Source organism: Phacochoerus africanus, chromosome 9, assembly GCF_016906955.1.
Source record: "Phacochoerus africanus isolate WHEZ1 chromosome 9, ROS_Pafr_v1, whole genome shotgun sequence".
Lineage (NCBI taxonomy): Eukaryota > Metazoa > Chordata > Mammalia > Artiodactyla > Suidae > Phacochoerus > Phacochoerus africanus.
In genome coordinates this window covers 126336118-126357185 of record NC_062552.1, presented here as the reverse complement: position 1 = coordinate 126357185, position 21068 = coordinate 126336118, and the positions used below count along the sequence as shown (strand labels likewise).

Sequence of the window (21068 nt, the reverse complement as noted above, 5' to 3'; positions counted from 1 at the left end):
AGCTCAGGCGGTGACGGCCTTTGGGCAGAGGGTGCTGGAGGAGGGGAAGGTCGGGGCGAGGGGAGCATGTCAGGCTCTTTGTCCTTGTCTTGGGGGGCAGGGTAGGCCTCCGGAAGGGAGGGAGGAAGCTTTGGATGAGACGGAAGAGGAGCAGGCCAGTGAGGGAAGAGCGTGGACGGAAGCCCAGCGCTGAGGGAGCCCAGGAGGGAGGGAGTCGCATGGGCCAGAGAGGAGCTCCGGACTGGGGCTCCCCTGTCACATCTGCACCGTGAGCTAGCCCACCCCCCTCCCCTCGCCCCCCCTTCTCCTGGCCCCCCCCCCGCTGCTGGCCCCCCCTGCTGCTGGCCCCCTCTCCCTGCCAGCCCCTTCTCATAGTGGCAGTAGGAACGGACCAGCAAGTGGGCAGACTCGACGCACATTTCGGGGAAGGGTTTTGTGTCAAGAGGTGGGGTTGACGGTTGGGGACCCGCCGGCAGGGTGGTCTCTGTCCAGAGTGAGACGAGAGTGTGGCTCCAGTCTTTGATCTCTGGCCCTGATCTCTAGGACTCCCTTGGGCACGTGGGCTTATCTATTTATTCACTTTTTAAATTTTAGGACTGCACCTGCAGCATAGGGAAGTTCCCAGGCCAGGGACTGAATCTGAGCCACCACTGCAACCTAGTCCACAGCTGCAGCCACACCAGGTCCTTAATCCACTGCACTGGGCTGGGGTCTGAACTCGAACCTCCGCTGTGACCTGAGCTGCTGCAGTCAGATTCTTAACCCACTGTGCCATGACAGGAGCCTCACTTGGTCTTATTTTTAATTGGTGTCTGCTTAGGCTCTTTCTATCCTTGCTTTGTGGGTCAAACCCTTGTTTTGTGGGTCTAGGAGCCGGCATGGAATTTGCCACTTGCTAAAACTATTCCAACGATACAATCAATAACTAGTCAATATACATAACGTGCTTGGGATTCCAGAGGACTCGCCTTAAGGAGGACTCAGGGTGAAATCCTATGAAATTCCAGCAGAAGGGAATGGTTGAGTGACCATAGCCTTGCCCACCGTGGAGTGCCATCACCTGTGACCAGGGGTGGGGATGGCCTCCGTGCGCCACCGTGCGTGGCCTGGATGCTATTTATTGTGGCCAGTCGAAGAAGGGCCTTAGGGCATTTGCACTGTAAGCCCCGCACCTGTGACTATGTCCCCTCATATGGCCAACGGGACAGTGCAAATGGAGTTTCCGTTGTGGCTTAGCAGAAACAAATCTGCTGAGGAAACATGAGGTCGTGGGTTCGATCCCTGGCCTCAGTGAGTGGCTTAAGGATCCGGCGTTGCCACAAGCTGTGGTATAGTTCACAGATGCGGCTTGGATCTGGTGGAATAGTCCTACCCGCCTCCCCCCCCACCACCCTGCCCCGTGTGGCTCCATGGCAAAGGGGAGTCAGCGATGCAGGTGGAATTTGGGCTGCTGCCCAGATGACCTGGACACAGGGGGCGGAGCCGTTGTTATCACAGCGTCCTTAGCAGCAGGAGAGGGAGGCAGGGAGGTAGGCAAAGCGCTCTGAGCAAGGGGGCCATGAGCCAAGGATGCAGATGGCTTCTGGAAGGCGGGAAAGCTGGAAACGGAGCCCCTCCCAAAGCCGCGGGAAGGAGCACAGCCCAGAGAGGCCCCAGTCAGACCTCTGACCCCCAGAACTACAGGATAGTCAGTCCGGGTGGCTCAGGCCGCTGGGTTTGTGGTCATTTGTCCCACAGCAGCAACAGGAAACTCACAGGCCGCACGGGTCCAGGTGGAGAGACAGGGCAGGCTGGCCGTGGCTTAATGCCACACTGAGACCTCACGGTGTGGGTGTCAGCCTTGCAGGGAGGACAGGACCGCAGGACAGGAGGGCCAGGCTGAGAAGCACCCCCCCGCCCCGGGAGGGGGCCTCTTCCAGGCCCAGACAGGCAGCAGGATATGACAGGACTCAGGCCAGAGAAAGAGAAGGAGGATGTCGCAGGAAGGGGAGGCAGTGACGTTTGGGGCCACTTGGAAGGGTCCCGGAAGGGACTCGTGCCCTCCCGGCTTTGGAGGCAGCTGCAGGATGACAGAGGGGTTGGTCAGCACCCGCCACCATGAGGGCACAGCCAAGCGGAGAGACCTGGAGCCTGGGCTCCCCAGGTTCCCCAAGCTGACCAATCCCAGGGCCACTGAGCTAATGAGCCGCAGCCCAAGGCATCCGGAAGATGCAGGTCCTCACCCAGCGAGAGCGCCTCCCCATGACTCACTTTCCTCGAGGGGGCTCGCCCCACTCCGGGAACCTGGGTGACAGGAGCACCTCTGGCCCTCGGATAGTTCTTTTCTTTTTTTGTCTTTTTAGGGCAGCACCCCTGGCATATGGAAATTCCCAGTCTAGGGGTCAAACCAGAGCTGCAGCTGCCACCTACACCACAACCACAGCAACGCAGGATCCGAGTCATGTCTGTGACCTACAGCACAGCTCATGGCAACGCTGGATCCTTAACCCACTGAGCAAGGCCAGGGATCGAACCCTGTCCTTATGGATACTAGCTGGGTTCATAACTGCTGAGCCACGACGGGAACTCCTGGATAGTTTGATATCATGACAGTAGCACCCAGGTAAGCTACAACCCAAAGTCATCCAGGGTCGGGCGGAGGAGGCACTCACCCCACACCCGGGGGCCCCACCATCAGCAGAAAATATACTGGTCCTTGCTTAACCCCATTTATAAGGACAGACTCCACAGAGAATAAAACCCAAGTGTAAAAGGTAAAAGCATGAAGTTAGAAGAAGAGGCAGAATTTAACAGCTGGATGGGAACCGCTTCTTTTTTTAATTGACATTTATCTTTTCTTTCCTTTGTCTTTTTCGGACCTGTGCCGCAGCTGTGGCGACGCCGTTTCCCCTAACCCACTGGGCCAGGCTGGGGGTCAAAGCTGCATCCTGTCTCCTGCCGCTGCAGAGATGCCGCCCATCCCATTGGGCCAGAGCGGGAACCCCAGGAAAGGACTTCGTACACCAAGCTCCAAAAGCATAATCCACACGGCAAGAAGCAATGATAAATTTGATGACATCGTGACTCCGACTTTTTGTCCGTGGACACGGCAGACACCTTAGAGAGAGCTAAGAGAATGGGGGAAGATATTTGCAACGTCTCAAACTGAGAGATGGAGGGAGCTCTAGCACGGACAGGAACGCCCGGGGGTCAGCAAGGCTGGTGGACCGGGCAGCGACTGGGGCTTCCTCGGCGTCTCAGGGATGTGCGGGGAGGTGAGGGGGCAGGAGATATCCCTGGGAACAGGAAGAGTCTGTGTCCCTGTGTCCGTCTTCGTTTCCTGTAGCTGCAGTGACGAATTGCCACGGAGCCGGCGTTGGCCTAAATGTGGCGATTTGCCTGGTGTAGAAAAGCACACCTTTGGTGTCAGAAGGGCGGTGGGGCGAGGAACGGTTTTCCTTTCGCCGTATTTTCTTTATCCGTTCACCTCTGCTGGGGCCGTTGGGGTGCTGTCACCTGTTGGCTCTTGTGAGTGATGCTGCAGCGAACAGAGCTCTAGTCAACTTTTCAGACACAGAAGCAGAAGCTGCCTGCAGTCAAGTCGTTCTTGATCTTTCCTCCTCCTCGTCCTCCTCCTCCTTCTACAAAACAGAGTAACTCTTGTACGACTGTGTTTGTGGGCTGAGACCAGTTAAATTCTTGTTTAAGAATTTAGAATTTAAACGTGGGAGTTCCCGTTGTGGGCAGTGGAAATGAATCTGACTAGTATCCCAGAGGACGCAGGTTCGATCCCTGGCCTCGCCCCGTGGGTTAAGTGATCCGGCGTTGCCGTGAGCTCTGGGGTAGGTCACCCACTTGGCTGGGATCCTGCATTGCTGTGGCTGAGACGAAGGCCAGAGGCTGCAGCTCCGATTTGACCCCTAGGCTGGGAACTTTCACATGCTGCAAAAAATCAAACAACAAAAAACCCAACATGGTTTTAGCTGGTCCCATAGGCTCAGATATATAGTACTTTTATATATATATATATATATTCTTAATTCTGCAATTTAGGTTTACCTTTTCTTTTTGATCCTATACATGCTGAAGAGTTTTTGAATTTAAATTTCTAGGTGGAAGGGTCTTTTTTTTTTTCGACTTGTTTTTATCTTCTGCTTTTATTGCACGATATCATAGAATACTCTCTATTTGATTTCTACTTCTTGGGACTTGTAACTGGGGGCGGGCAGGCCACACAGGTGTTCATGGAGGTTCCCTGGGGAGGGTCCTGGGAAGCGGGGGCCAGAGCGACTCTGTGCTGGCCCTGCCCCTCCTGTCTTGGGCTGGAAGGACAAGCCTGGCCGGCACAGCGTCCTCTGGCCCCACGTAACTGTCCTGGGCCTGGGGCTCCACAGATACTAAGGACTCCTGGGAGGCCTGAGGCTGGTGGGACGTGCCGGATTGTCCTCCCAAGTCCTGTCACTCAGCACCCCCTCCTCCATCAGCCTGTAACTGTCGTTGTCCCCCTGCCCCCCACCCCAGCAGGCTTTGTCTATAGCCACAGCCTGGTCCCTCCCTGCTCAGGGTCAGCCTCTGTCCTTCCCCCAGGAGGACTCTCACCTGGGTGGGGAGGGCACCACTTTGGGTCCAAAGACACAGGATGCCCCTCCCGCCAGCTAACTCCAGCCCCTCTCCCAACACACAACTACCAGCCCTCTGTCCAGCAGAGGAGAGAGATCCGCCCCCCCCCCCCCCCCCCGCTCCCCACTATCCAGCACCCCCACCCCCACCCCTGGGCCTCACAGCTGGGCTCACTCAGGCCAGGAGGTGAGCGCCACCCTCACTGGGACCCAAGCCTGGCCTTGGGGGGGCTGGATTCAGGGGCACAGGGCTCCCCAGAGGCGGGGCGGGCTCCCTGACCACCCCTGGGTGGGCTCAGCTCTGTTTTGTGCTGGGGGTGCACCGGGCCCCCAGCCACTGCCTCCTGGGGTACCCACTTCTCAGATGTAAAGGACATCTGAGCCTCAACATCCCAGAGCATGGGGCTGGAGCCCCCTCCCAGCCAGAGACCCCCCCCCAGAGGCCCGGCCAGCAATCTGTGAGCCCAGGACAAGCCGCCCACCCCCATTTCTGACCCTCCCTGGCCACCCCAGTGGGTCTCTGACCTTGTCCTTCAGAAGCCACTGTGTGGGGGGTTCCCTCTACCCCATCCTGCTGTCTCCCAGCCCTGAGGCCAGCAGAGGGTGCACTGGGCCCAGGGAGGATTCGAGTCTGGGGGCGTCTTCTCCCCAGAAGCCAAGCCTGGAGTCAGGTGCTGCACACAGGCTGGGGGCCAGTGGGGGGGGGGTGGCTCCTGAGGCAGGAGGGGCTCTTCCTTCTTGGGCTGGAGGCCAGCTCCGGCTTCCTAAACTCTCCCCTTGCTGTGGGGCTGGCCAGGGCTGTGGATTACAGTGGAACCTCGTGTGTTCTGCCACTGCCCAGGTGAGCTTAGCTGACTTCCTGAAGCCCATCCCCTCCCTCGGGCACAAGCACCCTGCTGGCCTGAGCTCTCTGACCCCACCCCCGGCAGGGCTGGGAGACCCTTGTGCTCGTCCCTTCGTTCCCTGGGACCCCATTGGTCCTCCCTTCTGGCCACACGTGAGGCTGGTTGGGAACCAGAGGCTTGTCCGTCCCACCTGAACCGAGCAGGTCAGGATCCTGGAGGCTGGAGCTTGCAGCTGGGTGACCACGGTGTGGGCTGAGGGCTGAGACGTCCGCCTCTACTGGGCTGTGCTGGGAGGGCGCCTCCTCCCTCAGGGTCAAGGGCGTGGAAGGCACCGGGGCTCTTCTGGGAACTTCCAGAGCATGTGGCCTCCTGACTGGTGGACCCCTGTGTTTCAGGTTCAGCTCTGACGTTGGGGACCATGGGCGCCCAGCTCACGGGCTGTGCTCCTCTGCTGGGGGCTGGCCCTGCAGGGGACTGAGTCTGCGACCTGGGGTCCCAGCCCAGAGTCTGTCATCTGGGCCGGGCTGGGCTGTCGCCTTCCTCCCGGGGGTTCCTCCAGGCCCCCTCTGGCCTTAGGCAGTGGTGTCACTGGCCTCGGGGACTCTGCTTTCTATCTTCCTAGAAAGAAGGATTTTCAGAACGGAAAATCCTGTGAAGGATTAATTTCACATCCTTCCTCTAAACTGTTATTGTTGTGGCTTTAATTCGATCTTGCTTTTGACTCCAAAATACTGTAAAATTGTTGCCGTTTATGTACGCGACCTTCATTTAGATTTCCCACATTTCCTTCTGCGTTCTAGGGCTGCACCTTGCGGCATAGGGAGGTTCCCACGCTAGGGGTCCAATCGGAGCTGTAGCTGTTGTCCTCCACCACAGCCACAGCCACAGCCATGCCAGATCCAAACTGTGTCCGTGATCTACAGCACAGCTCATGGCAACGCCAGATCTTTAACCAACTGAGAGGAGCCAGGGATCAAACCCACATCCTCACGGATGCTCGTCGGGTTTCTTACCTGCTGAGCCACAGCAGGAGCTCCAAAGATTCTCCCACATATTAATCACTTTCTTTGCTCTTTGATTCTTTTTGTATCTGACTTTGCTTTAGAATTTCCTTTAGTGTGACTTTGCAGTGTCAATTCTTTTCTCTGATGAAAATGTTTTTATCTGGTCCTCACTTTTGAAAGGTATTGAAAGATAACTAGGTTGGCAATGCTTCGTTTCAATACGCTAAGGAGATCTTCTACTGGCTTCTGAATTTCACTGTCTAGTTAGTAGTCTAATTACTACCCTCTGACTGCTTTCAGATCTCACATTGTCTGTGGTGTTCTGTGGTTTCATTGTGATGAATCTTATGTGTAGGTTCTTTTTCTTTACTCTGCTGAAATCTGTAGTTTTGTCTGTGTATGTTGCCATTCACCCACTTTCGAAATTTTTAGCCATTAGCTCTTAATGTGTTTTTCCTCTGGCCCCATCTCAGTCTTCTTTGGGAACTCCAATTACACCTGCCTGAGACAGCCTCACCTCTCCTCTCTCTACTTAGTGCTTCAAAAAAATCTATTCTGGGACTTCCCATCGTGGCACAGCGGAAATGAATCTGACTAGCAACCATGAGGTTGTGGGTTCCATCCCTGGCCTCCCTCAGTGGGTTACGGATCTGGCGTTGCCAGGGGCTGCAGTGTAGGTCGCAGACATGGCTTGGATCCTGTGTTGCTGTGGCTGTGGTGTAGGCCAGCAGCTGTAGCTCCGATTCAACCCCTAGCCTGGGAACTTCCATATGATATGGGTACGGCCCTAAAAACAAACAAACAAAAATCTACTCTGAACAATTTACTCTGAAACCTCTCAGTTCATTATTTTTCTCTTGAGCTGTGTCTAATCTGCAGTTAACTTGTCAACTGGTTTTCCGTTTTTCCATTTCTCGGTTCTAGGATTTCCATTTGATTCTTCATAGAGCTATGTGCTTTTACAGTTTCCAGTTACCTGCTAAATTTTTTAAGCTTGGACTTTTTTTCTTTTTTGAACAGAATAAAAGTTCGAGTTTGATTAAACCAATCTATTGGGTCTCTAGGATCTGTTCTTGTCTCTTTTCTTTTCTCATTATGTGCCTGATGGGGTTGTTTTGTCTTGGCTTTTTTTATGTATTGGAGAAATCATTTGAAGAAACAATTTGAAGCTTAGGCTGTTCTCTTTCTCCAGAAGAGTTCTGATGGTTTCTTCCAGGTGCCTGTGAGCAGTAACCATAGGAGAGAACTGAATCTTTTTTTTTTTTTTTTTTTTTTTTTGCTTTTTAGGGCCGCACCTGCAGCATATGGAAATTCCCAGGCTAGGGGTCAGATAGGCGCTGTGGCCGCCGGCCTACACCATGGCCACAGCAACTGGGGATCTGAGCCACATCTGCAACTTACACCACAGCTCTTGGCAATGCAGGATCCTTAACCCACCGAGCAAGGCCACAGGTCAAACCTGCATCCTCATGGATGCTAGTCGGGTATCCATGAGCCACAAGGGGGACCTGCTGAGCCATAGTGGGAACTCGGAAGTGCATGTTTCATCACAGTCTGTTACTAACACTTTTAGCTTTTGTTTCTCTAAAAGTACTTTCATCTTCTCCTCATTCGTGAATGGTAGTTTAACAGGGTATACAATTCCATGAGCTCCTAATGCATCGGAGGGCCACCGGACCTTGGCCAGTGCAACGGGGGTGGCGGAGGCCTCAGCAGGGTGGCGGTTGAAGGGGTGACTAGGTGGACCCCAAGCCAGGTGCTGACAGTGCAGGGCACACGCCGACCTGCTAGGGGCAGTGCGGGGGCCTGCAGGTCACAGCACAGAGCAAGGCCCAGGTGGGTCAGGTGTGTACACAGGTGCAGCAGGAGGTGGAGACCAGCCTGGCACGGAGCCTGAGGTGGAAGCGACAATGGGTTCAAGTGCCACCACTTGAATGTCCCCAAGTGGGGGCCTTGGTGCTGGCTGGGTAGAGGCCTGGCCTGTGCCTAGACCTTCACCTTCATCACTGAGCGGGGAACAGGGCCACTCAGGGGTTCGCACCAGTATGAAATCTGGTCCTTATCAGTCGCCCTGTCAGCTTTCTAAGATCTTCATAATGGCCCAGACGCCAGGGATAGTTTTTAAAAACATAATGAATGTTCTTAATCACATTCCACACCTGTAATGAGTAAACGCTTGAGCTCAGAATCACCAAATTGGTGTCTTTTAAAGAAAGTGAAAATGGAGAATAACATCTTTGCAAACCGGCTTCCCGTCTGCGGCACTCATGCACTGATGCTTTGTTTCCTGTCATGGGGGACACACCAGGACACTGCTGCACGGACAGATATTACCCAGAACAGGCTCTCAGAGTTATAACTAATGCTTTCATGGGACAATTTGGCCGAAGAGTCAGCTCGGATACCATGCAGTCTCACATGTTTGAAAGCTTACGTGCAGCCCTGACTGCAGCTGTGACCAGTGGCTCTAAATGTAGCCGTGCTCTCCCAAGGAATGTGCCTCGCGAAGGGGCATGCGTCGCGGGGTATTCACGGTATAGTCAGACCCAGGAACGCAGCTCTTTCTGCCAGTTTTGTAATTTTCAGTTTCAGTAGACGTCAGCATTGGTTAATTGGGTACAAAGTGATTTTACATTTGGCGGAATAAATTTTATTTTAAAGCTATGTTAACTGGCTGTTAATACATTAACTTTTTAACTTTTCTCCCAAGAATTCTTGGGATGGGCAAAACCAGCATAATGAGAAAGAAGCCACACCAAATTTTGCCAAGGTATTTTAAAAGGTGTTTAGCACATTGCTCCATTAGGCCTGAGTTCTTGAATATTTTATTTTATTATTACTATTTTTTCTTTTTAGTTCTTGAATATTTTATTTTATTATTACTATTTTTTCTTTTTAGGCATATGGAAGTTCCAGGCTAGGGGTCTAATCGGAGATACAGCTGTAGCTGTACCACAGCCACAGCAACGCCAAATCTGAGCAGTGTCTGCAACCTACACCATGGCTCAGAGCAAAGCTGGATCTTTAACCCACTGAGCGAGGCCAGGGATTGAACCCGCAACCTCATGGTTCCTAGTCGGACTCATTTCTGCTGTGCCACGAGAACTCCCTATTTTATTTTATCTTAAGGGCCAAACTCACGGTTCATGTAAGTTCCCAGGCTAGGGATCAAATCAGAGCTGCGGCTGAGAGTCTCAGCCACAGCCACACCAGAGCCGGCCACGTTTGCCACTCACACACTGCAGCTCATGGCAAGGGGGATCCTTAACCCACCGAGCGAGGCCAGGGATCGAACCCCCGTCCTCATGGATACTAGTCAGGTTGGTAACCTGCGGAGCCACAAAGGGAGCTTGAATATTTTAAAAGTAGCACCAGCATTGGGACAGAAAACCCATCGAATATAAGTCCTCTTAGGTTTTGAAAGTGGTATATGGGCAACTCTTTTCTAAAAGTTTTTACCTTCTGTAATTCTACAAGGATTTCTTTTTAGCTTGTTTTTAAAAGTTTCCGTTTGTGTTGATTTTCGATGCCTCTACTTCACTAGGGGTACGGGCCACGTGCTTCCAGATAAACCCCAAGCAAAACTCATAACCGTTCTTGATCTCCAACAACTAGATAACTTTGTCAAGGAAAAAGCTCTATTAGTAGTTCATATAAGATTTAAATAAGGCGATGGCTTTTACCTTACCATCCCCCTCAAAACCAAAGCAGCAGCTCAAGTCTTAGCCCCAGGCCGGGCGGGCTCTGCGCCCTCCCTCTGAGCAGCTGAAAAGCCAAAGCCCTCCTCCCACGCAGGGTGCGCCGCCGCTCTCCTGCCCTGCCCGCCGCCGGTGGTGTCACCTTACACGTCGAGAAAGTGTCCTGTGGACACACCCCTCCCTCCAAGTCACCGCGGAGGCACCGACATCCGCCGCCCTTCCCCGCCACCCGAGTGCGTCTTCGTCCCAAAGCTGTCCCCTCCGCTGGCGTAGCGCAAACACCCGTGGGGACCAGCGTCCGCGGGGCCCCTCGTGGCCCCGCCCGCTCCCCGGCTCCCGGGTGGCCTCTCTTCCTGCGTCCCGGCCTCTCAGCCCGGCCAACCGGGATCCGGGAAAATGCGCCAGGCTTCCGCTAGAGCTGTTTCTCTGCAGCCCCTGGGCGATCCCGCGGGCAGGAGGCGAGGCCAGCCGGGCGGGAGGCGTGGCCAGCCGGGCGGGAGGCGTGGCCAGCCGGGCGGGAGGCGTGGTCAGCCGGGCGCGCCATGGGACCCGCCCCCGCCCTCAGGAATGTCCCCCAGCGCCCCGCCCGCGGCTGCGTCGGCCCCATTTCACCTGAAGCCACCCCACCGCTGGCCCCACGCTGCCCACCAGCCCCCTCCCCGGACAGGTCGGGACAGGTCCGCCTTTCCGAGGGAGCCCCAGCAGTCCTTCTGCCGCTGTTGGTGGCTGGGCTCGTGCTGTCGGTCCCCAGCGAGAGTCCCCGACCCCGGGAGACCCGGCTCCTCCCTGCGCCAGTCATTCCGGAACTAGTGGGGTTAAACACAAAAGTATGATTAAAAAAAACAAAACGAAAAAGCAAGAAAGAGAAATCTGGAAGTGGGTAGTGCAGTTGCTGGAGGCCACCGTTCGGGGGGAATTGCTATGCCGCTGCCTGTTCCCCTGCCTGTTCCCAGGTTTACATGGAGTCCACCAACTGCGTATTCTTCCAGGAGGTTTGAAAGTGGGAAGGGGGGAAGGCCATGTCCCTGCTGCTCTTTTGTTCTTTGCTGCTGACAAACAAGGCCTTGAAGGGGTGGGGACTTTCTGAGCAGATTCTGCTGTCTCCCCTCAGCTGCCTTGGTGCTGGGAGGTAGGGACAGCAGCGGCAGTAGCAGCAGAAGCATCTCTATTTGGCTGCCAGAACCTGGGAGAGAAACTCTGGATGTTTTGCAAACTCACAACCCCAGTGGCAGTCAGAGTTGAACCGCTCCGAAGCAGTAGGTCTGCTTCCTGCAGTCTGACTGCCACAGGCTTTGCTGCCAGAAATGACCATGGCCTTGCCATCACATGCAAGGCCTGAGTGGTGTCGATGCCTCCAGCTAAAGACCAGAGGAGCCCACGTGGCACTGAACAAGGTTACTTTGCTGCCCATTGCAGTGAGAGGAACACACTGCCTGGGAGCCACGGGGTGTCTCGGTAAGAAGGTGTTCGAAGGCATTTGGATCGGGGCTTGTACGAGGTGATTTCCGGGAAAGTTTAGTCATAAGCAGGGCTTTGCTCTGGATTAGGTGCTGTCAGGAAGTTGGGAAATTACATCATTAACTGTCCCAGTAACTCTTATCTATAAGGAGGGAAGGTTATAACTGCTAAAGAAGCAGTCATCACTAATAATAGCTAAGAGGGGGGGAGTGTTTGTTTGCTTGTGTTTGTTTGTTTTGGCTGACTGCGCCCCAGGCCAGGAATTTATTCATGGGATGTAAGAATGGTTCAACATACAAAAATTGGTCAAGGTACATGACATTAACAGAGTGAAGAGGAGAGAACAAGCAGCTCGAGTAATGCAAAAAAAAATCATTTGACAAAATTCATGCCCGTTTGGAGGTCGCATTGTCATTCAGCAGGTTAAGAACCTGACATAGCATCTGTAAGGATGCAGGTTCAATTCCCATCCTTACTCAGTGGGTTAAGGATCTGGTGTTTCTACAAGCGGCAGCATAGGTCCCAGATGTGGCTCAGATCTAGTGTTGCTGTGGCTGTGGCGTAGGCCTGCAGCTGCAGCTGCAGCTCCAATTCAGCCTCTGGCCTGGAACTTAACAGAAAAACACCTCGTATGCCCTTTGATGGTAAGATACAGTGGGATTAGAGGGAACGACTTAACGGTAATAGAAGCTGTGTATGAGGAAGCACCCAGCGAACATCGTACCCGGTGGGGAGAGACTGAAAGCTCTTCCTCTGAGATCAGGATGTCTGCTTTCACCACTTCTGCTCAGCATTACACTGGAAATCCTGGCCAGAGCAATGAGGGCAAGTAAAATAAGTCAAAGGCACCCACATGGGAAAGGGAGACGCGACAGTGTCTCTGTTCCCACCATCTGATACGCAGAAAACCCTAAAGAGTCCACAAAAGAAAAAAGACAACACAAACTATTAGAATAAAGTCGGCAAGGTGATAGGATACAAAGCCAAACCACAAAGTCACTTGCGTTTCTATACGCCAACAATGCGCAATCCAAAAGGGAAATTCAGAAAACAAGTCCGCTTAGGACACCATCAAAAAGAATAAAAAACTAGGAATAAACTTAACCAAGGAGGTGAAAGACCTGTGCAGAGAAGCCAATACAGTGTTGAAAAAAATGCAAACGCACTCCCTGTTCATGGATTGGAAGACCTCATGTTTTTAACAGGTCCACACGACATGGAGCAATCTATAAAGTCAGCGCAATCCCTATGAAAATTTCAATTGCATGTGTTCAGAAACAGAAAAACCCACGCTAAAATTTATGGAGTGTCAAGGGATTGTAAACAGCCTAAGCAACCTCAAAAACAGTGACAAAGCTGGAAGACACACGTCCTGATTTCAAAATGACTACAATCCTGGTTTTTTTTGGGGGGGGATTGGTTTGGGGTTTTTTGGGTTTTTTTGGGTTTTTTTTTTTTGCTTTTTAGTGCCACACCTGAGGCATATGGAGATTCCCAGGCTAGGGGTTGAATCTGAGCTGTAGCCACCGGCCTACACCACAGCCACAGCAACGCCAGATCCGAGGCGCGTCCGTGACCTACACCACAGCTCACGGCAACGCCGGATCCTTAACCCGCTAAGTGAGGCCGGGGATCGAACCTGCATCCTCCTGGATCCTAGTTGGGTTCATTAACCGCTGCACCACAACGGGAACTCCCCCACTCTGCTCTCTGATGCTGAGGCAATTTCTCTGCCAACCATGTTTCTCCTTTGCCAGCGAGCTGCCCGTTAGAATCTCCCCCAAGGCGGCAGTGGAAAGGCTGGAGGCGGGAAAATGAACGTGTACCTTTCCGTTTGCCAGAGAGGCGGTGCTGCTGCACCATGAGTGCGGGAGGCGATTGCAGTAGCGGCAGTGGGTTCCAGTTTGCAGTCTCCCCGCAGGTCTAGAACCAGCCTCATTGCACCTCCTCAGGAGCACCCCCGCACCGGCGCGCCCGTGCCCTGTCCTCAGAGGCGTTGACCTCAGCTCTGGTCCAGCCGTTGAGGCATCAGCACAAACCTCTCAGAGGTCTGGCTCCACAGGATCCTTTCTCTAAGTTTTTAGGTTTTATAATCTTGGCCTCTTGCTTTGTTCTAGGCGTTGTCTCTGCTTCCTAAAGGACCACTTCTGAGATACTTTCTCACCGCCTCTTTGCTTTTTCAGTTTTCTATTTCTTTTTTCTTCTCTCTTTTCCTTCTTTTTTTAGGGCCCCACCTGCGGCATATGGAAGTTCCCCGGCCAGGGGTTGAATCTGAGTTGCAACTGCCGGCTTACACCACAGCTCATGGCAATGCCAGATCCTTAACTCACTGAACAGGGCCAAGGATCGGACCGCATCCTCATGGATACTAGTCGAATTCTTTTCTGCTGTGCCATAACAGGAGCTCCAGCTTCTCAGTTTCCTAATATCTAGTGAATAATTCTTTTTTTTTTGTCTTTTTGTCTTTTTTTTTTTCAGGGCCGCATGTGCGGCACGTGGAGGTTCCCAGGCTAGGGGTCTAGTTGGAGCTGTAGCCGCCAGCCTGCGCCAGAGCCACAGCAATGCCAGATCCGAGCCATGTCTGCAACCCATACCACAGCTCACGGCAACGCCAGACCCTCAACCCACTGAGCAAGGCCAGGGATCGAACCTGCCACCTCATGGTTCCTAGTCGGATTCGTTTCTGCTGTGCCACGCCAGAAACTCCTAGTGTAGTTCTTTAAGCAAATAGCTCCTCAGTTACAGTTTGTCTTGGTCTGTAGATCACAAAACTGACAGGTTATTTGCCTTTCCCTTGCCCCAGTCCCCCCAGTGTACAGTGGTGCAACTGGCGGAGGGTGACTGCTCAAAAAAGGGGGAGGATGGGAAATGCAAAAGTCACTAGTCCATAGCAGCTGAAGCCCAGCCAAGAAATTCTTCAGTTAGGTCTTAAGTCCTGAAAATAACCCCTCATTGCTTTGGGCTCTGTTCTGAGCTCTTTATTTTGCCCTCTGAGTCATCCTTTTATTTTTTAAAAAATTCTTATTTTTCCTTGAACAAATAAAATTAACTATCATAGGGTGCAAAAAAAAAATTTTTTTAAATGAAAGATAGCACATGTTTGCAACCAAGTAGTTTTCCCAGCCTGTTTCCTTCTAGTACAATTTTGGGCAGCAGGAGCAGGAGTGGGGGTGATTTTAAAGTCTCCTTTCATTTTGAACTGCTCTGTCTTTGCCAGTCCAAGCTGCTTTTGCTGATCTAATTCTTTCAAAAATTTTGTGGATCGCCTATGTTTTGAGGCTACCTCCATAAGAGAAAAGATACACCCACAAGTCTGTTTGAGAATTGTGTTCACTCCATCGGAGAAAAGAAACACTCACAAATATCTTTGAGATAAGCCCTGCTGTACCTTGTGCTCCTACTGAGCTGAGAAACAACATCTAGGCTGCTTTGCTGCCCTGTTGTTTGATTGAGGGTTTGTGGGCTCACATGAGTCTTTTAAAGAGGAATTCCCATCATGGCGCAGTGGAAATGAATCTGACTGGGAACCATGAGGTTGTGGGTTCGATCCCTGGCCTCGCTCAGTGGGTTAAGGATCCGGCATTGCCGTAAGCTATGATGTACGTCACAGATGTGGCTCAGATCCTGTGTGGCTGTGGCTGTGGTGTAGGCTGGTAGCTGTAGCTCCGATATGACCCCTAGCCTGGGAACTTCCAAATGCCGCAGGTGCGGCTGTATAAAGCACACACACAAAAAAAAAACCAAAAAACTTTCTAAGAGACCTGTTGGGTGACTGAACAGTACTCTGGGGTATCAACTTTAATATTTCTGAGGTCTTTAAGAAAATAGTTTACAGTCATACCCTTGGCTTCATTTTTAGACCAGTTCTTCTGGATTTGAAATCCACTTGGAAGTCATTTCTTAATTTTAGTCTCTTTTACCATTTGGAAAAATTGATAATTTTCCAAACCATCAAGTACTTGTTTCTTTTTGTTTACCAGTTCTTTTTCTCTTTTCTCACATCTTACTATGAGCAACAAGGAGAAACCAGACAGCACTTTCTGTACTTTGCTTGGGAATCTACTAGCTAGTTCAGGACTTTCTTTCTTTCTAGATCAGGACTTTTAATAGGCACATTTGGGGCTTTCCATCTAACCACAGGTTTGGCGTGGTTGGTAAGATCTCTGCCATTACATAACAAGAACCCCTGTTCTTTCTTTCTTTTCTTTTTTTTTTGTCTTTTTGTCTTTTCTAGGGCTGCATCTGCAGCATGTGGAGGTTCCCAGGCTAGGAGTCTAATCAGAGCTGTAGCCGCCAGCCTACACCACAGCCACAGCAATGAGGGATCTGTGTCATGTCTGCGACCTACACCACAGCTCACGGCAACGCCGGATCCTTAACCCACTGAGCGAGGCCAGGGATCGAACTCGCAACCTCTTGGTTCCTAGTCGGATTTGTTAACCACTGAGCCATGACGGGAACTCCAGAACCCCTGTTCTTCACATCCTTTTGAATCCTCACTGGCAGCATCGTCAGAGTCCAGCTTTCCACTAACGGTCTGCCCAAGGTTATTCGCCTTTATCGAACATGCCTCAGAATCCTTCTGGCCTCCGCCCACAGCCTGGTTCCAAAGCCACTCCTGTAATTTTTTTTTTTGTCTTTTTTGTCTTTGTTGTTGTTGTTGTTGCTATTTCTTGGGCCGCTCCCACGGCATATGGAGGTTCCCAGGCTAGGGGTCCAATCGGAGCTGTAGCCACCGGCCTACTCCAGAGCCACAGCAACACGGGATCCGAGCCGCGTCTGCAACCTACACCACAGCTCACGGCAACGCCAGATCGTTAACCCACTGAGCAAGGGCAGGGACCGAACCCGCAACCTCATGGTTCCTAGTCGGATTCGTTAACCACTGCGCCACGACGGGAACTCCAACTCCTGTAATTTTTTATATTTGTGTGTCAGCACCCCATGTGCCATGTAACAAAGTATCTTAAAACTTAATGGTGGAAGAGTTCCCACTGTGGCTCGGTGGGTTAAGAACCCAACTAGTATCCATGAGGATGCAGGTTTGATCCCTGGCCTCACTCAGTGGGTTAAGGATCCTGCACTACTATGAGCTGGGGGATAAGTTGCAGATGTGGCTGGTGTTGCCATGGCTGTGGCATAGCCCTCAGCTCTAGCTCCGATTCAGTCCCTAGCCTGGGAACCTCCATGTGCCGCAGGTATGGCCCTAAAAAGACAAAAGACAAAAAAAAAGTGGGTAAAAGAGCATTTAGGAGTTCCCTTGTGGTGCAGTGATTTAAAGATCTGGCATTGTCACTGCAATGGCTTGGGTCACTGCTGTGGCATGAGTTCAGTCCCTGAGCCGGAAACTTCCACTTGCTGCAAGTGAGAGGGGAAAAAAAAAAAAAAAAAGAGCAGGCATTTCACAGAGGAGGAAATCAAATGTTACTTAAAAGCCTCCAAAAGAACTCTCTGCACCCTCAGCAATCTCCATAGAACAAACTGAAATCACAGCACCGTTGGCAAAAAAAGGATCTGCTGGTGCCCGAGTCGCAGGCATTCGAGGGATCAGAGGCCCCCCCGCCCCCCGCTTGTAGTGAGTGTCCCTCATCTCACGTTCCCGTTCGGCTCAGCACCATGCTGTCCTCAGTCCGGTCTGGGACTGCCAAGGGTTTGAGGTTTGACCACCACCTGCAAGCTGACGAGCTCGGCTACCACCGTTTGAGTCCCCCACCTGGGCGCCGTGCTTCCAGGCACCACAGCTCCCTGATAAGCAGTCACACCGGCCACTTGCAAAGTCACTGTAGAGTTATGTGGGTCTCCCTGGAGGCCACAGGGGCTGTAGGCCACGTGTAAGTAACATACGTAAGTTAGAAATGAGAAACGCAGGAAGAGAAAGAAAATCCAGTGCGTAGGTCTTTCATTTTATGAGTGTGAGTGTGCGGGTGTGTGCACATGCATATACACCAGAAAGCCGCTTCATGCATGATTCCTGGGGTCACAGGAGCTGATCACATGGGCCTGACCATTCCTGCGCAGACCAGTCAGCCTGGAACACCCTTGGGCGCTCCCTCAGATCTGAGCGGCGGTCTGGCATGCTTCTTGTAAACTAAAGGAGGAAAAGCTCTTTGTGAATTTTTTCCTGGATGAGGCCTGATATCCCCAGGGCCTGAGATCTGGGGACACAAAACTTCCCCGGAGGCCTCAGCATAGGCAGGTGAAGTCAAAGTCAGGGCAGGCAGGGTATGCAGGGCGAGGGGGCCAGCTTGCAGTCCTTGTGGACCAGTCTTAGAGGCTGGGGTGGGGACGCTGCACAATCGAACACACACACACACACACACACACACACGCACACACACACACATGCACACACATGCTTTTTCTGCACAGCCCACACCCAGTCAGGGAACAGTCTTGGCTCAGCGGGAGGAAGCAGCAGCTCTGGACCCAGACAGCTGAGGCCAGGAGATGCTTCCTGCCTGCTCAGCTTTCTGGACAGCCCCCTCCCCTCCTCCCTGTGTTGAAAACATCCCTTTAGAGAAATGATGGTCCTGGAAGAGGGGGTGGGGTAACACTGCCAAGAGCAGTGACCCCAGAAGACAGAGGGTCAGAAGAGAGGAGTGAGTCAGCTGGGTTTCAAGTCTTCAAAAGCAAGCACCTCAACCGCACCTGCCCCCAACGTCCAGGGGAAAGAAAAAGCAATCTAAGACGCGGGAAGTCCCAGCCCAGCCCTCTCCAGCGGGGCCAATTGGTTCTTGGGCACTGTTAGGTTCTAAAATATATTTTTGGTGCTAAAATCCCTTCATCTATTCAAACATCATGTACAATATATAAAAAAAGAACTCTCAGAGCCATGAATAACTATCACTTTATAAATTTCCTTTAATGAAATTATTTCAGAACACAGGCACAGATCTTTCTTGTTTATTTTATTCCCTACAAGGATGTTCAAATGGCTACATTAGGTTCCAAATTTGAAAAAAATCTGTCGTAGCAGGTGAGGTAAAACTAACTTGTGCAAAGAAACACAAGCAACTCAAAGAACAATCTTTACATTTATAAAACAATAATATTTTTAAACCAGCGCAAGGAAAACTTCTTGTACTGTTATGCAAGAACTATACAAAAAGATTCATGTTTTGTTTCAGTTTCAGTACCCGTGTCAAACTAGGCAGGTATTCAGAGGACATAGCTGACTCCAAGCCACAAAAATCAAATGGGGCCGTTTTCCCTGGAAAATAACTGAAAAGCAGAGATAGAGTATATGGAATTGTAGCTCTAGGTTCTAGAAAGACAAAGATTAAAAACTATCACCTTCTAAAGTCATTTTATTTTTAGTCAATTTACAGCTGCAGAAATCAACTCGATGTCAATTACAAAACCGAAGGCAGAGTTGAGCTCTTTGCCTGAGCAGAGTTGATTTTGCCCCTCCCAGGGTGTACAATATCCCTTTCAGACCAAGGCTACGTATGTCATAACTATATTTAGAAATACGCGCAGAGGAAAATATTACTACTGCAGTTCAAGCCTGTAACTGAGAAAGGAACACATGAGAGCGCAGGGAATCCAAAGCTTAAACTTGAGTTCGTGTTCCTCAATCAACTTCAAATGTCGGATGACATTCAAAGGTGTTAATTATAAAAAGAAAATCCCAGTAACACATTCCAATTGAAGACATAGTACTCTTTCCCCACAGGGAAAAAAAAAAAAAATCGATTTTTGGTGTCTTCTTCCAGCACTGTCGAAAGGTAAATACGGTTGCAAAGTTTTCGACAAATATTTCGGAAGCTCTGTGGACAGTTTGAAGCAGGGATTTGAGTCCGTGTACAGAAGTAACCGTTTGTTTACAGCCAGATAACTCTTGAAAATGGCAGAGTCGGAATACTGAGCTTCAGAAATCACGACAGCGAGAGACGCACGGAACGCGAGCCGTGGCGCATCAGCCGATGAATCTTTCCGACGGCCACGTCTCCTGGACGTTCGCGGGGACGACCGGAGCCTCCTCCTCGGGCGGGGCCAGGGCCTCCATCTCGCGCACCACCTGCGTGAACACCTGGTCCACCATCAGTTTGCTCTTGGCCGTGACCTCCAGGAACGGGCACCGCCACTCGCGGGCCAGCGCGCGGCCCTGCGCCGTCAGCACCTGGCGCTGGGCGTCCAGGTCGGCCTTGGTGCCCACCAGCACCAGCGGCACGGCCTTGGGCCCCCGCAGCCGGCCCATGCGCTCCCGCAGCGGCCGCACGGCCTCGAACGAGGCCTCGCTGCACACGCTGTAGAGCACCACGAAGCCGTCGCTGTTCTTGATGTACAGGTCCTTGAGGGTGACCAGGTGCTCGGCGCCCACGGTGTCCACGATCTCCAGCAGGGCGGGCGCCGCGTTCACCTCGATCACTTTGCTGAAGAGCTCCTCCACCGACGGCTCACACTGCTCGGGGAATCTGCCGCAGGCGAACTGCGTGGCGAGGGCCGTCTTGCCCACGGCCACGCTCCCGAGCAGCACCACCCGGTAGCCCTTGGCGGGTCGCGGCCCCAGGCCCGCCATGGCCGAGGCGCGGCAGGCGGGACGCGCTGCCGGAGGACGCGGAGGAATGGCGCGCGGAGGCGGGGGCCGGGCTGCCGGGGCCGCCGCGGGGCGGGGGGCGAGGGGCGGGGCGGGGGCGGGGCTACGCGGAGGCCGGGGGGGGGGGGGGGCCGGGGCCCGCGCGGCGGCTCCCGCGCCCGCAGGGGTGGGCGTCCGCAGCGTCTGCCCCGGCCCCGCACCAGCCCTCCTTCCCCACCAGCCCCGCGCCCCAGGCCTCCCCTCGAGCTGCCCAGGCTCAGCTCCTGTCCCAGGTATCCCGCCGACGGCCTGCCGGCGCCCCTCAGTCCGTCCCCGCTCCCTGCTCCCCCTTCCTAGGAGAGCCCCTTCTGTCTGCGGGGCCAGAAGGTAACCTGATGCCTTCCACGTCAACCGGGAAATAGCAGGATTTCTCCACCATTTCAGATCCAGTCTCGTGGCCGGAAGCCAGGCTGGCCTCGCTCAAGGTCAGGCCTGGCAGGGCTGCGCCGCCGGAGCCCCCCTCCAGGCACGGAGGACCCCAGGCAAGGGGCGACCTGCCACGGAGCTTCAGGCCGAGGGGGCCGAGTTCCTGCTTCCCGGCGCCCATGCTGTGCCCAGGCTTCCTCATGCCCTGCCGCTTGTCACTGAGCAGGGCCCAGGGGAGCTTTGGAGAATCACAGCCCCTCCCACGCTCCTCGGCGTCCTCTTCTGCCTCCACATCTAAGAGCAGTGGCCGCACGACTCGCCATCCCAGCTGCGACGATGGAAGCGGTTCCCATTCACCCAGGAGCAGGCAAGAACCGGGAAAGCCCAGGGCCCCGGGGCTTTGGGGTGATCCTACTTATAATAGGGCTCCCCCAGGTCTGACTCCCCTGCCGCAGTCTCTCTCAGGCTTCTACTCTCCAGCGACACAACCTTCCTGCCATTCTTTCTTTTCTTTCTCCCCC

General features: G+C 53.0%; 1 protein-coding gene across 1 annotated transcript; it reads right to left on the bottom strand.

Annotated features, from left to right (window-relative positions):
- Window positions 1-18892: 18892 nt before the first annotated feature.
- Window positions 18893-20182, bottom strand: LOC125136235 (ras-related protein Rap-2a-like). Its single transcript, XM_047796927.1, has one exon. It carries the CDS (start codon window positions 20122-20124, stop codon window positions 19522-19524), a length of 603 nt encoding a protein of 200 aa, XP_047652883.1. The 5' UTR covers window positions 20125-20182; the 3' UTR covers window positions 18893-19521.
- Between the last annotated feature and the right edge of the window lie 886 nt (window positions 20183-21068).